The sequence below is a fragment of the Oryx dammah genome, unplaced genomic scaffold, assembly GCF_014754425.2.
Source record: "Oryx dammah isolate SB20612 unplaced genomic scaffold, SCBI_Odam_1.1 HiC_scaffold_8, whole genome shotgun sequence".
Classification (NCBI taxonomy): domain Eukaryota; kingdom Metazoa; phylum Chordata; class Mammalia; order Artiodactyla; family Bovidae; genus Oryx; species Oryx dammah.
In genome coordinates, this window is record NW_024070192.1 from 28,451,268 (window position 1) to 28,473,678 (window position 22,411).

Here is a 22,411-nt window from a genome sequence, read left to right on the forward strand (position 1 = left end):
CAAAGGGCTAATGTAAGCAGCTATTAAATATGAATTTGACAAACATCCTGAGACCTCTTGACACAGACTTCTCCAGCTTCCTACATATAAACACAGTCAACCTGATACTATTCAATCATTAAAGTCTTCAAGTTTCCAGCTCTTCTGATCCTACTCCTCTGCAACCAAACCCTGGTTCCTTCTTTTTTATCTAACTTCTCTTCTCGTAGGTCTCCCAGTGCCCTGCCCTACTCCACAGAATCCTGGCTTGGATTCAGGCAGCCTGGATTCCGCTTCCTTTATAAAACATCCTTCCTGTGTGTTTATGAAGCTCATTCCTGAACTCTGGCCAGCATCTCCTGAAGCAAAGCCAGACTGTTTGGAAGACCCTTTGACTCTCAGATTTTTTCCAAAAGAGGTCTTCCTTTAGATTCTTTCCTTAAATTTAATTTCTCTCATTCTGCTGGCTTCTCCACTCCTTTCTGTTTGGATACAAACAGAATTTGAGGTCATTTCCTGCAAAGTTTTCATCTACCTTCAGAATCCAAGGTTACTGTCACAGGAACGTAGGCATATAGTTCTGGGAATTCCAACAACTAAATAAAATGTCCATTTGGAAAGGTGTCCTACACACAAGAGCGTGACATAAAGGTTAAAAAATGCTAGTCTAGTAAATTCAGAAATACAATGGGTACAAGCAGAAAAGATTCTCACATGAGTGGTCTGACGAGATGTTGTGTGGAACCAAAACAAAGTCATCCGTGTCACAAGAAGAGTTCTTGCTACTAGTACTGGCAGAATCTTTGGATACCTGGAGATAGTTGGGAGGACCCAATGGTGGGGAGGATAAGTTTTCTTCCTGAATATGCTGCATATCTGGAAGGGACTAAAATTAACAACATAAAATTAAAAGTGGCCTCAATAAAATGCAAGTCAGAACAGCCATTAGACTAAGGAATATTTTTTTCATGAAAGTGGCACAGAGTTCAATTCCACTAAAGATTTAAAAAATCTCTTTGGAAAACCTTTCCCTTAGAGAAGCACAGTTTAAGGTGTGTTTGCATAACACCGTCTAAAATGTTTCCCAAAAGTGATACTTAAAACACATCACACCTCTTATCACGTGCACAGGTCTGCCTCCCCTGAAAGGTCTGCTGTGAATCTGTATCATGTCCCATCCCCGCTTCAGCTCATGGCCTAGCAAAGCAGATACTCAATACCTAATTACCTAATGACTAAAACAAAATGTCCAGGGACTTGAATGACATTCTGCACACAGTTTTCAATCTCCAATGAAGAAAAATCATAAAAGGAAAAGCGAGAGACTATGTTATACAGAAAAGTAACTAAATCAGTAAGGATAACTGTGTATAAGCACAGGGAATTACTGACACTTCCAGAAAGAAAGATTTAGAAAGCCTTACAGGTGTGGGTGTGTTCCTTTTGTTTTCTTTTTTGTCAGGGGAAGGAGTTGATTTGTGGAAGATAGAACCATAAGGGATTTGTAGAAGACAGGACCGTAAGGGAAGAAAAGCATATGAATATATTGAATAGATCCTTGGGCATAAGTAGCTATATACCTCTTGGTACTTGCCTAGTTCAAGGACAGTAGTCATAACCTTAATTGAATATCTTCATCATACAGCAGTCTCCTAAAACAATGAACTTCATAACTTACTGTGTTAAGTCCCCATTACCCTATTTAACCTTTGTTTCTATTTAAGAAAAATACTACAAAATGCTCTGTAAAGCCCAGTTTTAAACCGCTACTATTCCTTTGACTGTCACTGCACAGTGAAACCAGTCTCAAATCTCCTTATCACTTCTCTGGGTGTGTGTGTGACATACACATGATATAAATTCTCCTTATCGCTTTTTGAAGAGCACTTATGCTTCAAGGTTATAAACAGTGGAAGCTGGAGAGAGTAACATTACAGAGCACTCACCACAGGCTCGGCACTGAGCTTGGCACTGGGCCCTGTTAAGAGCTTTCCGTGTATTATCTAACTCCAGCCCTATTCTGTAATCCATTTCATACATAAACAAACAAAACTCAGAAGAGAGAACAGGTGAGGTGGGCCGGGTTCCAAGCACCTAACTCCACCAATTCTTCCCTGTGCTCTGGCTGCCCAGGCAGGGACTCTCTCAATGTCTCCCTTTGCTATTTATAAAATTACCTTCATCCACAGCCACCTGGGTGGACGAGATGCTTCTCAGGTTCAAAGGTCATCTTCCACTAATTCTCTTCCCTCTTCAAGGACCCTGTTCAACTCCCCTCTGCTTTCCCCTCTGCACACAAACATGTTTAATTTCTTCACATCTCAAATTAATATAACTCTCTCAATTACCATCTTATCTCCCTTCTTCACTTAACAATGTTTCTTGAAATTTTAGTTTTCACTGACTCAAATTCCTCACCTCCAAAGTATCACTTGCTGCTGCTGCTAAGTCACTTCAGTTGTGTCTGACTCTGTGTGACCCCAAAGATGGCAGCCCACCAGGCTCCTCCATCCCCGGGATTCTCCAGACAAGAACACTGGAGCGAGTTGCCATTTCTTTCTCCAATGCATGAAAGTGAAAAGTGAAAGGGAAGTCGCTCAGTCGTGTCGGACTCTTTGCGACCCCATGGACTGTAGCCTACCAGGCTCCTCTGTCCATGGGATTTTCCAGGCAAAAGTACTGGAGTGGGTTGCCATTTCCTTCCCCAAAAGTATCGCTTAACTCACCATAAGCCTCTTTCTGCCTTTAACCCTCCGATGAAACTGCCTTTACTAAGCTTCCCAGTGATTCCACTGCCAGGTCTGTGGACCCTCTGCTACTCCTTCAGGTACTGGACTCTGCTTCCCAGACACTGGGCCCCCAGCCCTCCATTCAGGGACCCTGCTCTCCGCTTCCCCTTCTACTTCTCAGTCTCTTGTGCCCCTCTAAGGAGACCGGTGGAGTATGAGTTTCCCCAGTGCCACCCTGTCCTCCAACCCTCATGGTTTATACCCATGTGGGGCCCACTGTCACCTTCCTCCATCACCTACCCCTGCAGAGTGCTGACTCCTGAGCTCAGACCTGCCCCTGGGCCTGTACATCACAGTGCATCATCCTTATGCTCCCCCGCTAAGCGGCTCCATCAACTCACACCACTCAGGGCCCATTGAGACCTTCCTCTTCCTTAGATCCCAAATTCAAGCAATCTCTAAGCACTGCAGACTCCTCATCCTGCTCTTTCTGGCCCCTTGTCCTCCCCTTTCCTACTGCTGACTTAGTTCAGTCCCTCATTCTCAAAAACAAACAAACAAAGCAAACCCCAAAACAAACCAAAAACAGTGCAATGGTCACAGGCTGTTTTCTTTGCTCTAGGAGACAGGCCTCTCTTCTGATCTTCCATCCAATCCCCTACCTGCTTACAGAGGAATTTATTTGCTAAAACACACAGTGGATCAGGTCACTCTCCACTGAAAGCCACTCAAATGGCTCAGCACACACAGCCTGCTCTGCTCGTAGCCCAGATTCTGCCAGGGTGAAGACTGCCCCACCCCAGCTCCACTCGCCACCCCCAGCACATCACCTTGTTCTCTGTACCCTCAGGCTGGGCCATGAGAGGAGTCTGTCCCATAGCGCTTCCTGCAACGCCAGAGGGTTCAGCTCTGTACAGGGTGGCAGCCATTAGTTATAGCTGGCTATGAACATGTGACATGTAGCCAGGGAGACTACCGAGTTGAATCTGCAATTCATTTAATTCTAACAAACGTACGTGGCCATGGTGGGCTATAGACTGCTGCAACAGGTCATGGTTCCACGGGGATTCCTCTGCTTACGTTACCGCTCTTACAAATTCAAAACTCAGCTCAATGTCTCTGCCGAGGGTCTCTGCAAGCTCTCAGTCTGATTTCACGGCCTCATCCCCAGTTCCACAGGCAACAAGAGGTGTGAGGCATCTGCCTCCCACAGGCTGCTCCACTGGCCTCTCCTCCACACAACCAAACCCAGAGCTGCTCAACAAAGCGACCTGCCGTGTCACTGGTATCAACCAAAACTTCACACAAAGTGGGCATTAAATACATATAATTAAAAGAGTAGATATTCAACAGGTATTATCTACATAGCATTTAGCCTATAGCCAGTATCAGATCTAACAGAATTATTTGAATTTTTTTGTTACAGTTTTTGTTTTTCACCTTTCAAAGACTTCTCTGGAGTGAAGTAGCAGCTGGGTTATTTTGGGAGAATGTAAAGAAGAGATCGTCACATGGGCATGCCTGCCTGCATCCCCCTCAGTACAGGAGTATAGCCCAGCCCCAGGAGGGAAGGAATGCATGCAGGATGTCACCTCACTGTTGCAGATTATGTTGACACAAGGCCTATCAGATCACTCCACTTTCTAATCTCTAATTGGAAATTATACAGAAACATTCCTGCTCTTTTATTTCCAGATATGTTATTTTCACTTCAAGCATGAGCTCTTCAAAAAGGCCTTCTAAAAAAGGTTTTTCTACCAAAGTTCTGGGGCTTCCCAGGTGGTGCTAGTGGTAATGAACCCAACTGCTAATGCAGGAGACATAAGAAACTCAATCCATGGGTTCAATGTAAGAGACATAAGAGACTCAACCCCTGGGTCGGGAAGATCCCTGGAGGAAGGCATGGTAACCCACTCCAGCATCTTTGCCTGGAGAATCCTACAGACAGAAGAGCCTGGCAGGCTACAGTCCATAGGGCTGCAAAAAGTCAGACATAACTGAAGCGACTTGGCCCACACATACAAAGTTCTGAGCATCTATAATAACTACGCCTCCCCTCCCCGCCATGTCCTCTCCCTGGTCCTATGAGTGCTGGTATGCTCTTCCAGCAACCCAAGCACTCCTCTTTTGCTCTCCCTTTCAACACATCTCATCCAACAAAAACCCAACACACGTTGTCTTGTCAAAACACTTTCCCACTGCATTCCCCTAGTGACCCCTTCTCTGTCTCCTCCCATGGTTGTCCAACCACCCCGTAGGCCTCCCCACACCCAGGTCCTCCCCTGCCCTCCCCTCTCCAGTACACACTGTGTTCTCCACACCCCATGTCACCTTGCATCACGTACATGCTCCATCATGGCAGCTACAGTCATCATGTACCCACCATGTACCGCCACCCACACTGCAACCAGAGAGTAACCAGGCCTATGTTACGGGTGAGGAGCTGACCTGGCCAGCAGGTTACAGGGGCAAGCGGCAGGGCCAGACACAGTCTGCAGTCTCTCCCTGACAGTGCACTTCCTCACTCTTCCCACTCACTCCAGATTCAGTGTTTTTCTTTATTTGAGACTGAAACAGGAAATATACGACACTTTTTTTCCCTCTTAGTCTTTAAATCCATGGGAATATAACTAAATCTTCCTAGCCCTTTGCCTTTCTATTTGGTCTGAGTTGGCAGGCTGTGCAGAAGGACTCTGCCAGTATTAGGGCTCAGTCACGTGCCACAGGCTGCTCCAGCCTCTGCCTTCACCAGGGGCCACAGGGTCTCCCTGGAAAACAGGAATAACAGCACCTGCCACTGCCTGAGTATTACCATGTGCCAAGCAGTGCGGTCAGTACTTTTCCTCTTTATCCTTAAAAATGCCATGAAGCATCTAACTTATGCTCACTTTACTTAGGCTCAGAGAGACTGAGTCACCTGTCACAGGCAACATGGGGAGTCATGAATGTGGACATGTCCAAGCCCAGACTCTTGAGCAGCAGGCTCCTAACCCCCAGCCAGCTTCCTGTGCAGCTCCCCAGCCCCACTGCCAGCAGAAGTCAAGAAATGCATGTCTGCAGGCCAATCTGAAAAATGCCCGCAGAGGCTGACACAATGGCCTCTGGACTTTGACTTGTGAAAAGTTTCAAGGTCACAACTCTCTCAGGCAGCAAGAGAGATGTGGGGGAAAGTCCAGGAAAACACAGAAGAGGGAAAGGCAAGACCTGGAGGAGCAAAGCAGGAGGAAGGTGGTCTCAGGACCAGGAAGAAGCACTGAGTCTGGAGGGAGGGGGCTGCAGGGGAGCAGCTCACAGGGCCTGTTGCCATGACGACGGGGTCCAGGCCCAAAGGGCACTCCTCTACCACTGGAGTTCTGTGTGCATTAACTCTCCAGACTGATGTTTATGATGTTCATAAAATAAATACAAAGCTACCTATCTACCTGTCACAGTGAAACCCTTCTCAAACTTACTAAGCATGAGAAGGTGAGAGCACTGTGTTCCTAGTTCAGAGGAAGGCAGCCCTGAGAGGTACCATGTTCTGCTGAAGTGTGCACATCTAGGTAGGGGCAGATTCCAAACCGAGATCCTCAGCAACAGGGCTCCCTGCTCAGGCCTGAGCCGCGCTAGGAAACTCTATACATAAAGAGAACACCCATAACATATCTGCAGCTCTGTCTGTGAGCAGATGCACCAGCACAGACTCTACAGTCACTTCTAAGAACCCCAGGACTTACCGGTGGAGAGGCGAAACGACAGGACGGAGAGCTGCCATAGGAGCCTCCAGAGGCAGAGCCGGCATACATGGGCACTGGGACTGGGCAGGCTGGGGAGAAACACCAGGGAAGAGAGGCCACTGAGTGTAATTACGTGAGTCGTCCACTAGGAAACCCACCACAACTGCCACAGCTTTGTGTTGACCAGAAATTCACATCCACATACTCCCATGGATGAAACTAACAACACAACAATTACTGAACTATTTCAACTTGGATGTAGAAGGAAAAATAGAACTGTAACTAAATAAACACAACTATAGGTATTTAAGAAAAGCCCAATGAAATCTTGAGAAGCACATAAAAGATTAATTTTGTGATACCAAATACTAATTTTTCCTTATGGTTGCATTTACTTGTTTAGTAAAAATGTAAAAAGTGGGTACTCACATTTTTTTACTGGAACTTGCTCAAGGAAAGGATGGCTGAAAAATGCTTCTGTAATGAAAATGAGAGTGCAACCTTTAAACTGATGTTGATTTTGGCAGACGGGTTGATCTTGTTGATGTAGTCAACATAGTACCCTTGGAATCATATATAATTATTACTGTTGTTGTTGTTTAGTTGCTAAGTCATGTCTGACTTTCTTTTGCAACCCCATAGACCCTGCCAGGCTCCTCTGTCCATGAGATTTCTCAGGCAAGAGCACTGGGGTGGATTGCCATTTCCTTCTCCAGGGGATCTTCCTAACCCAGGGATCGAACCCAGGTCTCCCATATTAGCGGGCAGATTCTTTACCACTGAGCCACCAAGGAAGCTCATAATTATTATTACCTTCTTTATACAGACACAATTTCCTTTCAATGTAACAGCATGTTATTTTTATAAATCATCTATAAAAATCATCAAATTGTAAGTAATTCTCAATCAATGAAAATTTAAAAATAATGGCTGTGAATTCTCCAAATGCCCATTACTAACACAGTACCACCAAGACAACTAAAGTGATCTGTCCTCTTGCGTGGCTGTCTTCAAGCAGACAACAACACAGAGAACCACAGCCAGGCCCTCGCTAAGCACATATGTGAACTATGGCTGTCAACTGTGCTGACAAGAAGTCTTAGGCAGCTGATTTGTACAGTAAATTCCATCCTTCTATCCCAGAAGAAGTATTCCTACAGCTAGTTTCACATTTTTACAAAAGCTATTAATTTGATTTAGTTCCTTCAGCTATTCACCAAGGATAAAACCTACACAGTAAGCCTGCTAATTAGATAAAGATAAATAGGTAGGTGAGTACATGACAGTTTATTATTTTACTCTCTTTTCCTGTATGTATAATTTATTTCATTGTTTCTTTAAAAGCCCACAAAGACCATCTCATTTATCATTAGGTCTCCAAATTATGTGCTACTAAATAGCACAGAGTGGGCAAGGAGAACAGCACAGCATAGAAGTTTGCCAGATAATACAAGATCAGGAGTGAGATTAACTCAGATTTAGTCTAAATAACCTCACTCTCTGAAGCACTCAGTTCATGGCCTCAGTAAATGTTCTCAATAGAAAGTAGTTCTAACAATTTCTGTATAGGGGGTAAGATTAAATAACCTAGATATATCTTTTCTGAAACTTTTGTAAAAACTGAAATTAAACTTTAGTTCATGCAATTGGTAAATATTTCTATCTTTCAGAGAAAGAAATGAAATGAACTTTGTCCAGTAACCATGAGAAAAATGGGCCAATAGGACCCCATGGACTGTAGCCCACCAGGCTCCTCTACCCCTGGGATTCTCCAGGCAAGAGTACTGGAGTGGGTTGCCATTTCCTTCTCCAGGGGATCTTCCCGACCCAGGGATTGAACCCAGGTCTCCCACATTGCAGGCAGACGGTTTAACCTCTGAGCCACCAGGGAAGCCCTCGACATACAGGATAATAGTTTCTAAATTATTGATTATATTAAACATTTATATTCTTTCCATACATTTACAAAATATGTAAAAAGGAAAAACACAGAGATAGAAAGAAAAGTAAAAATGAATTTCATTTTCCTCTGAAACCTCTATAGTATCTTTAAAAAATAGTTTTTCATGTGGTTGCCAAGAGAGGAAAGGAGGGTAAGGAGGGACTGGGAGTTGGGGATTAGCAAATGTGAACTATTATATATAGAATGGATAAACAATAAGGTCCTACCGTATAACATGGAACTATATTCAACAACCTGTGATAAACCATAATGAAAAAGAATATATGTGTGTGCATAACAGAATCACTTGGCTATACATCAGATACTAACACAACACTGTATATCAACAATACTTCAATAAAACATAAATTAAAAAAAAATTTTCAAAATACACAAAATTAGAAACCAGGTACAAAATTTGAAAATATTACTTACCAAAGTCCATTCTATCTTTTTGGTTTCTCTGAAGCAAACCCAAAAGAAGATTAGCCAAATAAGGTGATGTTTCTCTGGGAATGCTGTCAGGGAGGGGAAAAAAACCCACTAAAGTGGTGAGTTTATATATATTAACTACACAACTTTTGCTTTCATTATGGTAAATGAAAATGTATATGCAGTTTCACAAATACCGCATTTTGTACCAAGACAACCATGATAAAGCCTCATTCCTTAAAAGAAAAACAACCCACTAAGCAGCTGCCTCTGAGAAGCAGCATCAGTCTGGGAAGACTCTTGTCTTGAGATTCTCACTGCCTTTGTCAGAACACCTGCAGGACAAAGCTCCTCACAAGCACAGCTTACCCTGAGTTTTAACACAACTTCTACCTGGCACTGAGAGTTGCTACAGAGTTCTCTGTTAAACAAAGAGCAACCTCCAATTCTGCCTGGAAAAGGGCAGAGCTTAAATAAATACAAGTGTCTCCAAACAAATGCTATATGTAAGTTTAAAAAAGCCACAGAACAATTAGCAAAGTAACTTGTATTGAATTATATGTGGCAGAAGCACCAGTAAGAACCAGATATGGAACAAAAGACTGGTTCAAAATTGGGAAAGGAATACGACAAGGTTGTATATCGTCACCTTGCTTATTTACCTAATACACAGAGAACATCACACGAAATGCTGGGCTGGATGAATCACGAGCTGGAATTAAGACTGTCGGGAAAGCTATCAATATGCAGATGACATCACTCTAATGGCAGAAAGTGAAGAGGAACTAAACAGCCTCTTGATGAAGGTGAAAGAGGAGAGTGAAAAAGCTGACTTGAAACTCAACATTCAAAAAATTAAGTTCATGGCATCACTTGATGGCAAATAGAAGGGGGAAAAGTGGAAACAGTAACAGACTTTATTTTCTTGGGCTCCAAAATTACCATTAAATTAAATTTCACTGCAGCCATGAAATTAAAAGACACTTGCTCCTTGGGAAAAAAGCTATGACAAACCTGGACAGCCTATTAAAAAGTAAAGGCGTCATTTTGCCAAGAAAATTCTGTATGATCAAAGCTATGGTTTTCCCAGTAGTTATGGTACGAATGTGAGAGTTGTACCATAAAAAAGTCTGAGCACTGAAGAATTGATGCTTTCTAATTGTGGTGCTGGAGAAGACTCTTGAGACTCCCTTGGACAGCAGCAAGATCAAACCAGTAATCTTAAAGGAAATCAACCTTGACTATTCATTGGAAGGACTGATGTTAAGCTAAAGCTCCAATACTTTGGCCACCTGATGTGAAGACCCAACTTATTGGAAAAGACCCTGATGCTGGGAAAGACTGAAGGCAAAAGCAGAAGAAAGTAGCAGAGGATGAGATGGTTAGATAGCATCACCAAGTCAACGGACATGAATCTGAGCAAACTCCAGGTGATAGGGGAGGACAGGGAAGGCTGGTGTACTGCAGTCCATAGAGTCACAAACAGTCCGACACAACTTAGCAACTGAACAACAGAATAAATATTTATACATAAATAAGCAGTCAAACATGTAAAGAAAACTCACATCAAAAATATTTCTAAAGAAAAAGAATTTCAAAAGGTACACAGCAAACTCTTGTTCTCCCTCAGAGCAGGGGAAGCCCAGCCACTTTCTGCTTTACACCCATCTATTCTGTTTGCATTTCCCTCCCTTCCCTCAAAACACACACATAACTTCTGTAGGTTTTTCTTCTGAATAAACTTAACATTTTTAAAAAGAAAGAAAATGGCACAGCACATGGGCATGTATGACGCTCTGCTACTGCTGCTGCTAAGTCACTTCAGTCGTGTCCGACTCTGTGCGACCCCATAGACAGCAGCCCCTCAGGCTCCCCCGTCCCTGGGATTCTCCAGGCAAGAACACTGGAGTGGGTTGCCATTTCCTTCTCCAATGCATGAAAGTGAAAAGTGAAAGTGAAGTCACTCAGTTGTGTCTGACTCTTCGCAACCCCATGGACTGCAGCCCACAAGGCTCTTCTGTCCATGGGATTTTCCAGGCAAGAGTACTGGAGCGGGGTGCCATTGCCTTCTCTGGTATGATGCTCTAGTAGCTTTCTAATTTCCTGTTAAAAATCTAGCAGCTTTCTAATTTCCTGTTAAAGTGAATGCTCTCCTTACTGCTAACTGAAAAAAAGATGCAATAATGGAAAAACATACATAAAACACATAGAATTCAGATAAATAACACAGTATTGACATAGTAAAACCCAATATAACCAAGACACATACCTAGGCATTAAGTTCCTGTTTTTTTCATAAAACATCCTTAGGTCTTGAGGACTATTAGCCTGTTGAAAAAAAAAAGAAGAAAATGATTTAATTTTCTAAAAAACCAAGCACAAAAACTCCAAATCACATGATGGATGCTCATATTCTTGCAATAGAATAGAAACTGAACTTGAAAGCCATGGACTGCTGAGGGAGCCATAGATGGGCACAAGGAACTTCTAACACTTCTGAACTGTATGCAGATTTTGCACATCCACGCATAATTTATCTTTCTGAGGTCAGATTCTCAGAGAGGCCTGAGGCTCAGAAGAGTCACTACTCTGGAGGTTACACGGCCCATCCAACAGGTGTGCTGTGTGGAGTCAGGTGCAACGTACCTTCAAGGGAGTCAAGCCAGAGAACTAAGAAAGTGCTCCTTTCCAGCCTCTCCAGAACACAACAGAGCAGCCTCGCAGTAAGAGCTGCTGAATTACTGAAGCTGCCTCTACCTTCAAACCAGGCTAGGAAATCAAGTGTTCAACCTGCTGTGTCACTGACTTTTAATACCATCTTGGGCAAATTATTTCTCTCTGTTTTAGTTTTCAGATTTAAAAAACTGTCTCTGTAACTGGCCAATATGAACTCGAAGAATCACTGTGATCATATGCTAGAAGAGCTCTTTCTGACAAAATGTTAAGGAGAGGCAGACGTACCTAAGTTAGATTGTGTAAAACCGAAACAATGACCTCTCCTTCAGGAGAGGCAGGAGGAGAGCTGTTACCCATCTTCCTAGACCTGCCCCCGCCCTCACATGGATTCCCAGACCCCAAATCCAGGCTAAGCAGGAAGCACTAATGTCACCATTCACACCTATTTCCCACGGGGTTGTAAGCCTGAGCTGGCGAACCTAGTATTACCTAGCATTAACCCCTACACTGTTCAAGGGTCAACCGCATTCCCCATTTTATAAGTCAAAGGCAACTGCAAAATGAAAAGAGCCCCAAACTAAGTATACCTGAAAACAGTCACGGTACCTGAAAAGGTGGCTTTCCAACGAGGCACTGATATATCACTGTCCCGATGCTCCACAAGTCGGCCTTGGCATCATAATGTTGAGACATGATAACCTCAGGAGCCTGGGGAGAAAGCAAGTCAAGAGACGTGCATAATGTCAGTTACATAATTGATGTGCATGTGTTAACTGGAGAAGGTTACACTAACAAAACTACAACAATAAAAACAACAACACACTGTGTTATTGCCCTAGTCAAATGATACTGCAACCAATATAGACCCACATTCTTACACTGAGGTTTACTGGCAAGTCCCAAAAACAACAGAGGAGGAAAAGCAGCAGGTTGCAGAAAGAAAATATTTCTATATAATAGGATGGACACACAAAATACAGAAAGAGCATAAAAATAATAACAAAGAGTACACCCCAGTCCCAAGACCAGGGTTACTTCTGGGGTGGGAGAGTAGGAGAGTGAGAAGGGCGGGTTACAGAAGGTACACGAACCGCTTCCGAAATATTTCATTTCTTCTAAAAGAAGACCAAGGTGAACACGGCAAAATGTTAACTGCTGAATGCGGATGGCAGGCACACAAGTGTTTGCTACATTAGTCCTATTTCCCCCATTTAAAAACTCTAAAATAGCAGAAAATCTATCAGGCAAAACATAATAAAAACAGTCTTAAAAGCAAACAAAAAGTCTCTGATACTTTGTTACAGCTGTTTTCTCCTCTCTCATTAGATATTGCTTTCTAAAACTACCATCAATCAAGGCAAGCACTGACTGGAAATGCTAAATACACTGAATGACAGTGACATTTTATTTTCTAGGCATAACATTTTTATTTATTCTTCCTAGTAAACTTCTTACTGGGTCAACTTCCTTTAATAATCAGCCCAAGTACTCTCTCTATCCTCAAGGCTGTAAGTTCAAGACTGAACTGATTTCACACTCAAGAAATGCAAAGTAGTATTTAATTATATTAAATTATAAGATTTATTATATAAGCAGTACAGTTATGATCAACAAAAAGTAAATCTAACACAAAATTTTTTTGAACTTTGAGTACTAGTTCCCTTGATCTCAAAGCTGATTTTACATTAGAAGAAACCCTAACTGAACATAAACCCATTTTAAATTCAAACTGAAGTAGGTTCATTTACTTCACAGGATTCTAAAGCTCCAGAATCAAGGTGTTTCCAGGGTTCCTACCTCACATTAGTTCAGAAGTGTCACAGCCTCACCCTATTAGACCTGAGAGTAACCACAGGAAAGGATAAAGAAGAAAAGTAAGATTTTTCAGCTGTTACATCTGATGCGAATGGGAAACATTTCTATAGTACAGGGATCCTGTCAAGAGACAACATGCAAAGGATGACTACACCCTATAGGTGAAGATATGCCCCAAGAGATTTTTTTTAAGTATTCCTAAAATTATACATCATGTATAGCATGACCATACTTCCATCAATTTTTATTTCTAATTTAATCTAACAGAAGATTTCTACCATAATAACTAATCATGTTAAAAAATAAATGCCAATGGGCAAAGATGACTTTTATAGTCCACTAGGCTAGAGCGAAAGACGTCTGTATTACAGCATTTCAGTACTATAATTAACATTTGTAAATAATAAAAACTCAGACTATGATAAAAATGACATCTTAGTTGGAAACAAGCTTTATACTTAAATTCCAATGCTTCCCGCTGTAAATACAAAGGATGCAAACACTCACCATGTACATTGGGGACCCGCACAGCGTGGCAGCCATCATGTTACTATGCAAGTAACGAGCAAAACCAAAATCAGCTGTTTCACAAAATAAAAGGGAAAAGTCAAAGGATACCTTTGCCCACACTTAACACAGATCATATGATTCTTTTAGATACAAGCAGGCACAAAAGAACTATGAGAAACTAAAGCTTATTGACTTAGACTGTCTACCAAAGAAAGAAGTGGCCACCTCATTTTCAACAAGTTAAATAATGGTAGTAGCCACCAATGGCACAAGTTGCTGCTCTGCCACTTTTGTAACCAAGGAGGGAGTTCCACGCTTTGCAAGAGAAAATACCAATAATAGTAAATGATTCATTAATAAAGCTCTCATTAAATATCAACACCAGGTATAGAGTTTGAGCTGTTCTCATCCTCCTCCAGATACCAAATGCAACCTATATAATAACAGAAATTTCTTAAAATACTACTGGTAAAAAATTGTTTTTCTAACAACCATGAGAACAGCTTTAAAAAAAAAAATCTAGCATTACAAAGTGCTTCAAATAATCCTGAGAGGGCTTAAGTGTTAGTCGCTCAGTCATGTCCAACTCGTAGCGACCCCATAGACTGTATAGCCCGCCAGGCTCCTCTATCCATGGGATTCTCCAGGCAAGAATACTGGAGTGGGTAGCCATTTCCTTCACCAGGGGATCTTCCCCACCCAGGGATCGAACCCAGGTCTCCCATACTGCAGGTAGATTCTTTACCATCTGAGCCATGTCTGCCTTGAGCGAGCTAAAAAAAAACAAAACATCTTCCAAGTAAGAAGCCTGAACTAAATGGTCTCTCAGATCTCTTAGGTTAAAATCCCATGAGCTGTGAAGCATCAGGGTATTAATTTGCTGCCAGAAACACAATGTGTTAGCTTCCCTCTGATGAAGAGAAGCATCTCCTGCTGAGATTCCTACTCGGATCCCTGGTGCAGGCCAGTCAGCCCTGTCTGAAATTTTAGCACCTGCTGACAACAATGTAAAGGATTCCCACATCCAAATGGACTTCAGTGAACAGAACAAAAATCTCAAAAGTGTCTCAACAAAATTCATCATTCTCACTGAACTAAAATTACCTAAAAGAATACTGAGTCTCAAAATTGTTCTTTGAGTGAAACAACATAGCCACATACCTATTTTGATTCGAACACCACTGACACTGGACTTCCTGCGATTGGCATACGATAGCAGGATGTTCTGGGGCTTGAGGTCCCTGTGGATGATGCCCTTGCTGTGTAGGATGCGCATGGCAGCTGCGATCTGATGCAGAAACACTCTGATGGTGTCCTCGCTGAGCGTGCCCTTAGCTGGGAGAAAAAGCGTTCCATAAACACTTAAGCCTACAAAATCAAGTCTCATCTGTGGGAGTGAGGAATGGGAATTCACTTTTTTTCATTGTTTTTACTCTAACAATTTAAGTCTATGAAGAGATATCAAATATCTCAAAAATTTTAATCAACCTGTTGTAAAAAGAACTGATTTATGTTTATATCTTCCATTCTCATCAGTGTTCATGGTTTTCTTTTCCCACTTTTACTGGGAAGAATGAACATCACAACAGATGCTCAGCAAATGTGAGTCTCCTCCACAAGCCAAAAATAAGTCCCCTTCACATCAAGTGCTTGGGATAAATGTCCATATTTAACCCCAACCACTACCTGAGTACAAATTAAAAACAAGTGATATGCTTGGCTGGCGAGACTAAGGCATTACCCCCAAGTGGACCTGTCAGGGGGCTGAGGCCCACATCTGTCTCCTTTTTATCTCCCAGAGGCACCTCTCCTAACTAAGGACACCTGTAAGAAGCCGTCTTCACTGCTACCGAGAAGTGGTGGGGACAAGACTGGAGAGTCGTCGCTCTCCAGCAAACAGCCACGCCCGCACATGCACACCGGAGCGTGGCTTGGTGTGGAGTCCGGCTGCCTTTGTTCAAATTCCAGTTCCTCCACTTACTAATGCTCACTGCACAGCCCTGGAAGTTGACCCCTCTGTGCCAACTCCTCCTCTACAGAAAACTGAAAACAGACTAACCACGTGGGGCTGTTGCAACATTCAAACAAGGTAGCACGTTTAAGCATAAAGACTTAAGGAAAACGCCTGGCATGTAATAAGTACTCAAAGGTAAACTGAAAGTGCAAAGTGTTAGTCACTCAGTCGGTCCACCTCTTTTGTGATCCCCTGGATCGTAGCCCACCAGGCTCCTCTGTCCACGGAATTCTCCAGGCAAGAATACTGGAGTGGGTTGCCATTTCCTTCTCCAGAGGATCTTCCCGACCCAGGGATCAAACCTGGGTCTCCTGCACTGCAGGCAGATTCTTTACCATCTGAGCCACCAGGGAAACAAGGTAGTCAGTACACAAATATGTATAACAATTGATCTAAAAGTCAAAAGTCCAATTCTTTCCATCTACATTAGATATTTAATATCCGTGACCCCATTTTGACTTCTTTGGCTCAGATGGTAAAGAATCTGCCTGCAATGCAGGAGACCTGGGTTCAATCCCTAGGTCGACCCCATTTTAGAGTCTCTGTGAACATATTTCTGCCCGTACAACTCTAGAACATGTTCTTTATAGCCTTCTCTTATGCACTTAAGACTAAGACAGACAGAAATAACACTAATACACTGAACAAGTGAAATATTACTTTAAAAATCATTTTAATGAGTGACATTTTATGTCCTTAATATCTTCAACAGTGGAAACAGTGACAGACTTAATTTTGGGGGGCTCCAAAATCACTGCAGATGGTGACTGCAGCCATGGAATTAAAAGATGCTTGCTTCTTGGAAGAAAAGTTATAACCAACCTAGACAGCATATTAAAAAGCAGAGACATTACTTTGCCAACAAAGGTCCATCTAGTCAAAGCTATGGTTTTTCCAGTAGTCATGTATGGATTTGAGAGTTGGACTATAAAGAAAGCTGAGCACCAAAGAACTGATGCTTTTGAACTGTGGTGTTGGAGAAGACTCTTGAGGGTCCCTTGGACTGCAAGGAGATCCAACTAGTTCACCCTAAAGGAAATCAGTCCTGAATATTCCTTGGAAGGACTGATGCTGAAGTTGAAACTCCAGTACTTTGGCCACCTGATGCAAAGAACTGACTCATTTGAAAAGACCCTGATGCTGGGAAAGATTGAAGGTGGGAGGAGAAGGGGATGACAGAGGATGAGATGGTTGGATGGCATCACCAACTCACTGGACATGAGTTTGAGTAAACTCTGGGAGTTGGTGATGGACAGGGAGGCCTGGTGTGCTGCAGTCCATGGGGTCGCAAAGAGTCGGACACAACTGAGCGACTGAACTAAATTGAGTATCTTCAAATAAACTAAATCCCCATGGTTTAAAAATTATCAAATACTTTTTTCTGTGAGGGCTATTTTCATCTGCTTTTAAAAATTCTTTGGGGTTCTTTTCCTGATGCTCACTATTAAAAAGAAAAATCCAAATGCATTAAAACATACAAAAAGTGAAAGCTTCCCTGCTCCCCTCCCTGAAGATGAATGAACACTGTTAAACTCTGGAGTACATTCTCCCGGTTCTCCCAGCTCTACTGACACTTCCCTTGCAGATGGATACGACGATGACCGCACATTAGTGGGAGGGTCAAATCAACAACTGGCAGAGAAGGTGATGGCACCCCACTCCAGTACTCTTGCCTGGAAAATCCCATGGATGGAGGAGCCTGGTGGGCTGCAGTCCATGGGGTCGTGAAGAGTCAGACACGACTCAGCAACTTCACTTTTCACTTTCATGCCTTGGAGAAGGAAATGGCAACCCATTCCAGTCTTCTTGCCTGGAGGATCCCAGGGACTCGGGAGCCTGGTGGGCTGCTGTCTATGGGGTCGTACAGAGTCAGACACGACTGAAGCGACTTAGCAGCAGCTAATCAACAACTGGAGCTTTACTGCTGTTAACGTTTTAGATTACACTGAAGCAATGAAAATGGATGGTACCGTTTTTTCCATCTCATTCATTTACATTTTCATTTTAGGGCTTAGAAAACTTTTGCTACTCTAAATGACTGCAGCTGCTTAGAACTTGTATCTTTGCCCCATGATACATGAAAGTTTATCTGATTCAGAGACCAAATTCTAACACCATTTCTGTGCATAAAAATTAATGATCTCATTTAGGCTATTTCTGGGCACAAAGTACAGTAGAAATTCACGTATTTCTATGAACACGGAATGCCTACTCTCAACACAATCCCATAAATTGAAATTCTCTTGGGAATAGCTTAACATTTTAAAGGCACAGCCAACATGAAAACTCTCAGACGGATGAACTCCTGAGCCGTTGGCCCTGACAGGGCAGGCTCAGCTGTGGCTGCCAAACTGAATGTATCTGCTAGAAATAATGTTAAAGTACAACTTACCAATTACTTTACAATTTCCCTTATTTTAACTTGCAATCAACAGAATTAGTTTTTTTATCTTCTGAAGATGTGAAAGGCACTTTATTTATCAAAGCAAATACAAGGACTAAATGGGTGTCTTGTGATTTAATGGCATTATGCCCTCCAGACCTCTGAATGACAGATCATCTTGATCAATGCTCCCCAACAGAAATATAATGTGAGCCTTATACATACCTTAACATCTCCTAGTAGCCACATCTTCAAACATGAAAAGAAACTGGTGAAATAATATCTATTTAACCTAGTACCTCCAAAGTATCATTTCAACCTATAATCAACATTAAAAATCTTGATATAATCACTCTTTCTTTCAAAACACAATGTGTGTTGCACATCACAGCACACCTTTCAATAGCTCACCAGCCCCATGTGGTCAGTGGCTACTATAGTGGACAGTACAGCTCCAGACAATGCCTTGAGGACCTAAGTTATTTGACACGGTCTCTTCAAGTGGCAAGACAGGGGAGAGGTTAAGTATCCAGAACCACACAGCAATTAAGTGACATAACAAAGGAACTACCGCAAACCAGCCTGCCTGGCCGACTCCAACATTCAGGTAAGCTCTTCATTCCCTGCTCTCCTGATCTAACACTACTGCTCCGGAACATCCAAAGCAGAGTTCAACATCATGTATGGACTGCTGAGGAAGCTAACAAACCTGCTACAGCAGCATCAGCACCTGTGTCAACCCATAGGCTTTCTGTTAGAAAGGGACACTGATATTCCGACAAGGAAGTGAAATAGCTAAGCGTCCCTCAGTCTGACCCCGGGGAAACGGGCTTTTACCTGGATCGATAAGAAGTCAAGGATCTCAAGATTCAGAGGTTAACAGAAGGTAAAAGCAAGGTGTCTTCTAGCTCCAACTCCTCTCCTCCAATAGAGAAAAAAGTGCCCATCTCTGAATTTTATCTACTGGCAAATGACTTTTTGAAAAATCTTTTTACCAAACTGACATAATTTGAGAGAATCTCAGGAAAAATACTGGAGAAGGCAATGGCAACCCACTCCAATACTCTTGCCTGGAAAATCCCATGGGCGGAGGAGCCTGGTAGGCTGCAGTCCATGGGGTTGCTAAGAGTCGGACACGACTCAGCAACTTCACTTTCACTTTCACGAATTGGAGAAGGAAAAGCAACCCACTCCAGTGTTCTTGCCTGGAGAATTCCAGGGACGGGGGAGCCTGGTGGGCTGCTGTCTATGGGGTCGCACAGTCAGACATGACTGAAGCGACTTAGCAGCAGCAGCAGCAGGAAAAATACAAAAAACACACATGGACTAAGCTCCCGAGTTCAGAATAATGGTGGTCTCTCAGTGGGAGGGACCAGAGTAGGACTACAGAAAGGCCCACAGGAGCTTCAGCTGTATTTAGAATTTCTTTAACTATGGGAAAGAGGAGAAATACTTGTGTTTTATATATTATTTCTACACGGCTTTTGAAATCTCAGCAATATTTTAAAGATTTTTAAATCTCATTTTTAATTGTTCCTTGTTTACCTGAACATTTAAAATATATTGCTTCTCTTCTGTAAACTGCCCACACCCTTTGTGAGTGTATCTACTGATGTCTTAGTGTTTTACCATCAATTGCCATGACCTAGTTCTAGGCTGAGAGATGAACCTTTTACCACTTTTTTGTTTGTTTTGCCTACTTCCCATATACCTTCAAGGGTGAACAAGTGGGTGCTGACTTCATCTAATGTCCTTTAAAAAGTACTTTGGAGGGACACAATTTGATCTGAACATGAACACACTTTATATATGGAATTTCAAGCAACATCTAGTACTAAAACCTTACCTCTATGCCACAAAATAATGTCAAGGTTACCCTGAATCCCTTACGATAGCTTTTAAAATTTACAAGCAACATTCACGTTAATAAACACATCTTAGGACACATTCTCCCACTATTTTTTTTTTGTTTAAGGAAATGAAAGAGACTAAAGGTTCACTGCTAGCCCCCAACTAGAATCTTTTGAAGAGAAATTTTGTTGGTTTTTCTCTGATGGTGAGAGGCCTCACCTCTCAAACTGTCAGAGAAAGGCACACATAAAGAAGTACTTATATACAAGCAGAGTAAAACCACAACACACAACAGTCAGGCAGCAACGCAACCACAATTAGACATATACAAATATTTATTGAACATTCCTATACACGTACAGAAAACAAGGGTAGCATATTTCAGAAGTAAATGAAGATTAAAGACACTATAGTACTATACTGACCACTGACAAAGTCAAAAAATTACCTTGCAAATAATCTGCCAGGTCTCCACCATTGCAATACTGATATACAAAACAAAAAGCAATTAAAATAAGACACTGATTCAAGATTAATTCAATTCATTATCAGCTAACCTTTTTTTTTTTTTTTTTTTAATTTGGCTACATAGCATATAGTATATCAATTCCCTGACCAGGGATCGAACCCATATCCCCTGCATTGGAAGCTTGGAGTCTTAACCACTGGATCACCATGGAAGTCCTATCAGTTAATTTTAATTAAAAATACATTTGTAATAATATAAATCCAGTCACAAACAAATTATAAGAATCATAGAATCAACATTTTAAAATTTTATATTCCTTATGAAACAGAATCTAAATCACTGAAACTTTATTAATTCAAATTTCAAATAAACTACTGTCAATTTTAAGGTATTCATTAATCAAAAGAAAAAAATTAAAAGAAACCTGGATACTACCTACCTCCATCACCAGAAAGACAGAGTTGGGTAATTCCTGAAAAGTAAACACATTATACATGGTCTAGATTAGAGAAAAAATTAAGCAAAAATTTTAAAATAATGATTAATAAAATAGTATATGTATTCATTTTAAAGAAGTAAAATGAAATCACAAAATCCATTAGTAAGTGAAATTTAAAATCCCCTAAACACTGACATAAGCATCTCAGCTTCAATGACACTAATGGCTAATGTAGTCATCAAGAAGTTCAAGTCTATTCATGCAAAGAACTAAAGGAAGAGCAACACTAAACGTGCAGTCTCAATTCTGGAACACACGGTCTGGGATGCTTTGTCCTACCGGCCCACATACACCTGAAGGAAGCATGTACTTGCTGGGATTCTTAACTGTAATATAATACATTTCCACCTTTTTCTTGATTATCTTCCACCTCTCCAGCTGGCCAATATTTACGTCTGGTATGTAACCCCATACCCTTCTCCTATTCATACAATCAGAAGCTAAACGCACACACACAAACACACTTTACTTTGAAAAAACGGGATATCATATATAAATGTCTGAACCTTGCTTTCCTCACTCAATAATATACCAAAGAAATCCAACCAAGTCAAATGCATATGCACAAGTCTTTTTCCTAACTGTGATATGTCATTGTGTGACTATATCACCATTTAAGCTGTTCCTTACCAAGGAACATCACTTGTTTCCAGTCTGGGCCATTATAAGCAAAGCTGTATTGTTTCTTGGACATACATCCTAGTTCTCAGGCTTTTATGGCCCTGGGATAGATGTCCAGGATTCTGGGTTGTTTAGTCAAGAATGTGCAGCTCTAACAGTAGCAGATACTTCTCACTGACAGACTTTTTAACTCCCTACTATAAACAGGACACTGGTCCAGGCCCCGAGGGTACAGCAGTAAGACCGCAGAGTTGAATATCCTCTTCTCCCCAATCTTAAATTCTAAGAAGGGAGGGTCAGGAGCAAGTCAACAAACAAGAGCAGTAAGTACAAAGAGCCTGGAGATGATGACAGGTGCTTTGGGGAAGGAGGAGAAACAGGGTTGGGGAGGGGACTGCAATTCCATTTAGGGTAGCTAAAGAAAGCTTCCTGAAAACATACCGTTTGAGTGAAGACATAAGGAAGGTTGAGGTGTACCTGTGCAGACCACAGACATAGCGATCCATCTGCACATAAAATCTCCCTGCAGGAAGGAGGCCCTCGGCAGGAGGAAAAGGGGAAAGTGGCCAGGAACCACAGGAGGCCCAAGTAGACATAACAGAAGCAGCGACACACAGAGAAGGGGAGACCGGGGATAGCAGGGTTTGTCTTTCACTCACAGGAACAGAAGCCCCTGCAGGACCCACGCGGAGAAGGAACACACCCTGACCTGCATTACCGGCAGTACTTAGACTGTAATGCCCAGACTCTTCCTCAGGGTATGGAGGCGAAGTGT

At 42.1% G+C, this 22,411-nt stretch overlaps 1 protein-coding gene across 2 annotated transcripts in view; it reads right to left on the reverse strand.

Annotated features, from left to right (window-relative positions):
* The window catches only part of ULK2 (unc-51 like autophagy activating kinase 2), a 54,684-nt gene that overhangs the window by 26,377 nt on the left and 5,896 nt on the right, over positions 1–22,411 (reverse strand). For both annotated transcript variants that reach the window (XM_040245871.1, XM_040245870.1), the window contains exons 4-13: positions 20,956–20,988; positions 20,496–20,532; positions 14,961–15,134; positions 13,797–13,870; positions 12,081–12,182; positions 11,068–11,126; positions 8,802–8,884; positions 6,854–6,901; positions 6,425–6,513; positions 694–865 (exon numbers count right to left, since the gene is read on the reverse strand). In XM_040245871.1, the coding sequence (XP_040101805.1) occupies positions 694–865; positions 6,425–6,513; positions 6,854–6,901; positions 8,802–8,884; positions 11,068–11,126; positions 12,081–12,182; positions 13,797–13,870; positions 14,961–15,134; positions 20,496–20,532; positions 20,956–20,988 (871 nt within the window). The remainder of the gene's footprint in view (positions 1–693; positions 866–6,424; positions 6,514–6,853; positions 6,902–8,801; positions 8,885–11,067; positions 11,127–12,080; positions 12,183–13,796; positions 13,871–14,960; positions 15,135–20,495; positions 20,533–20,955; positions 20,989–22,411) is intronic.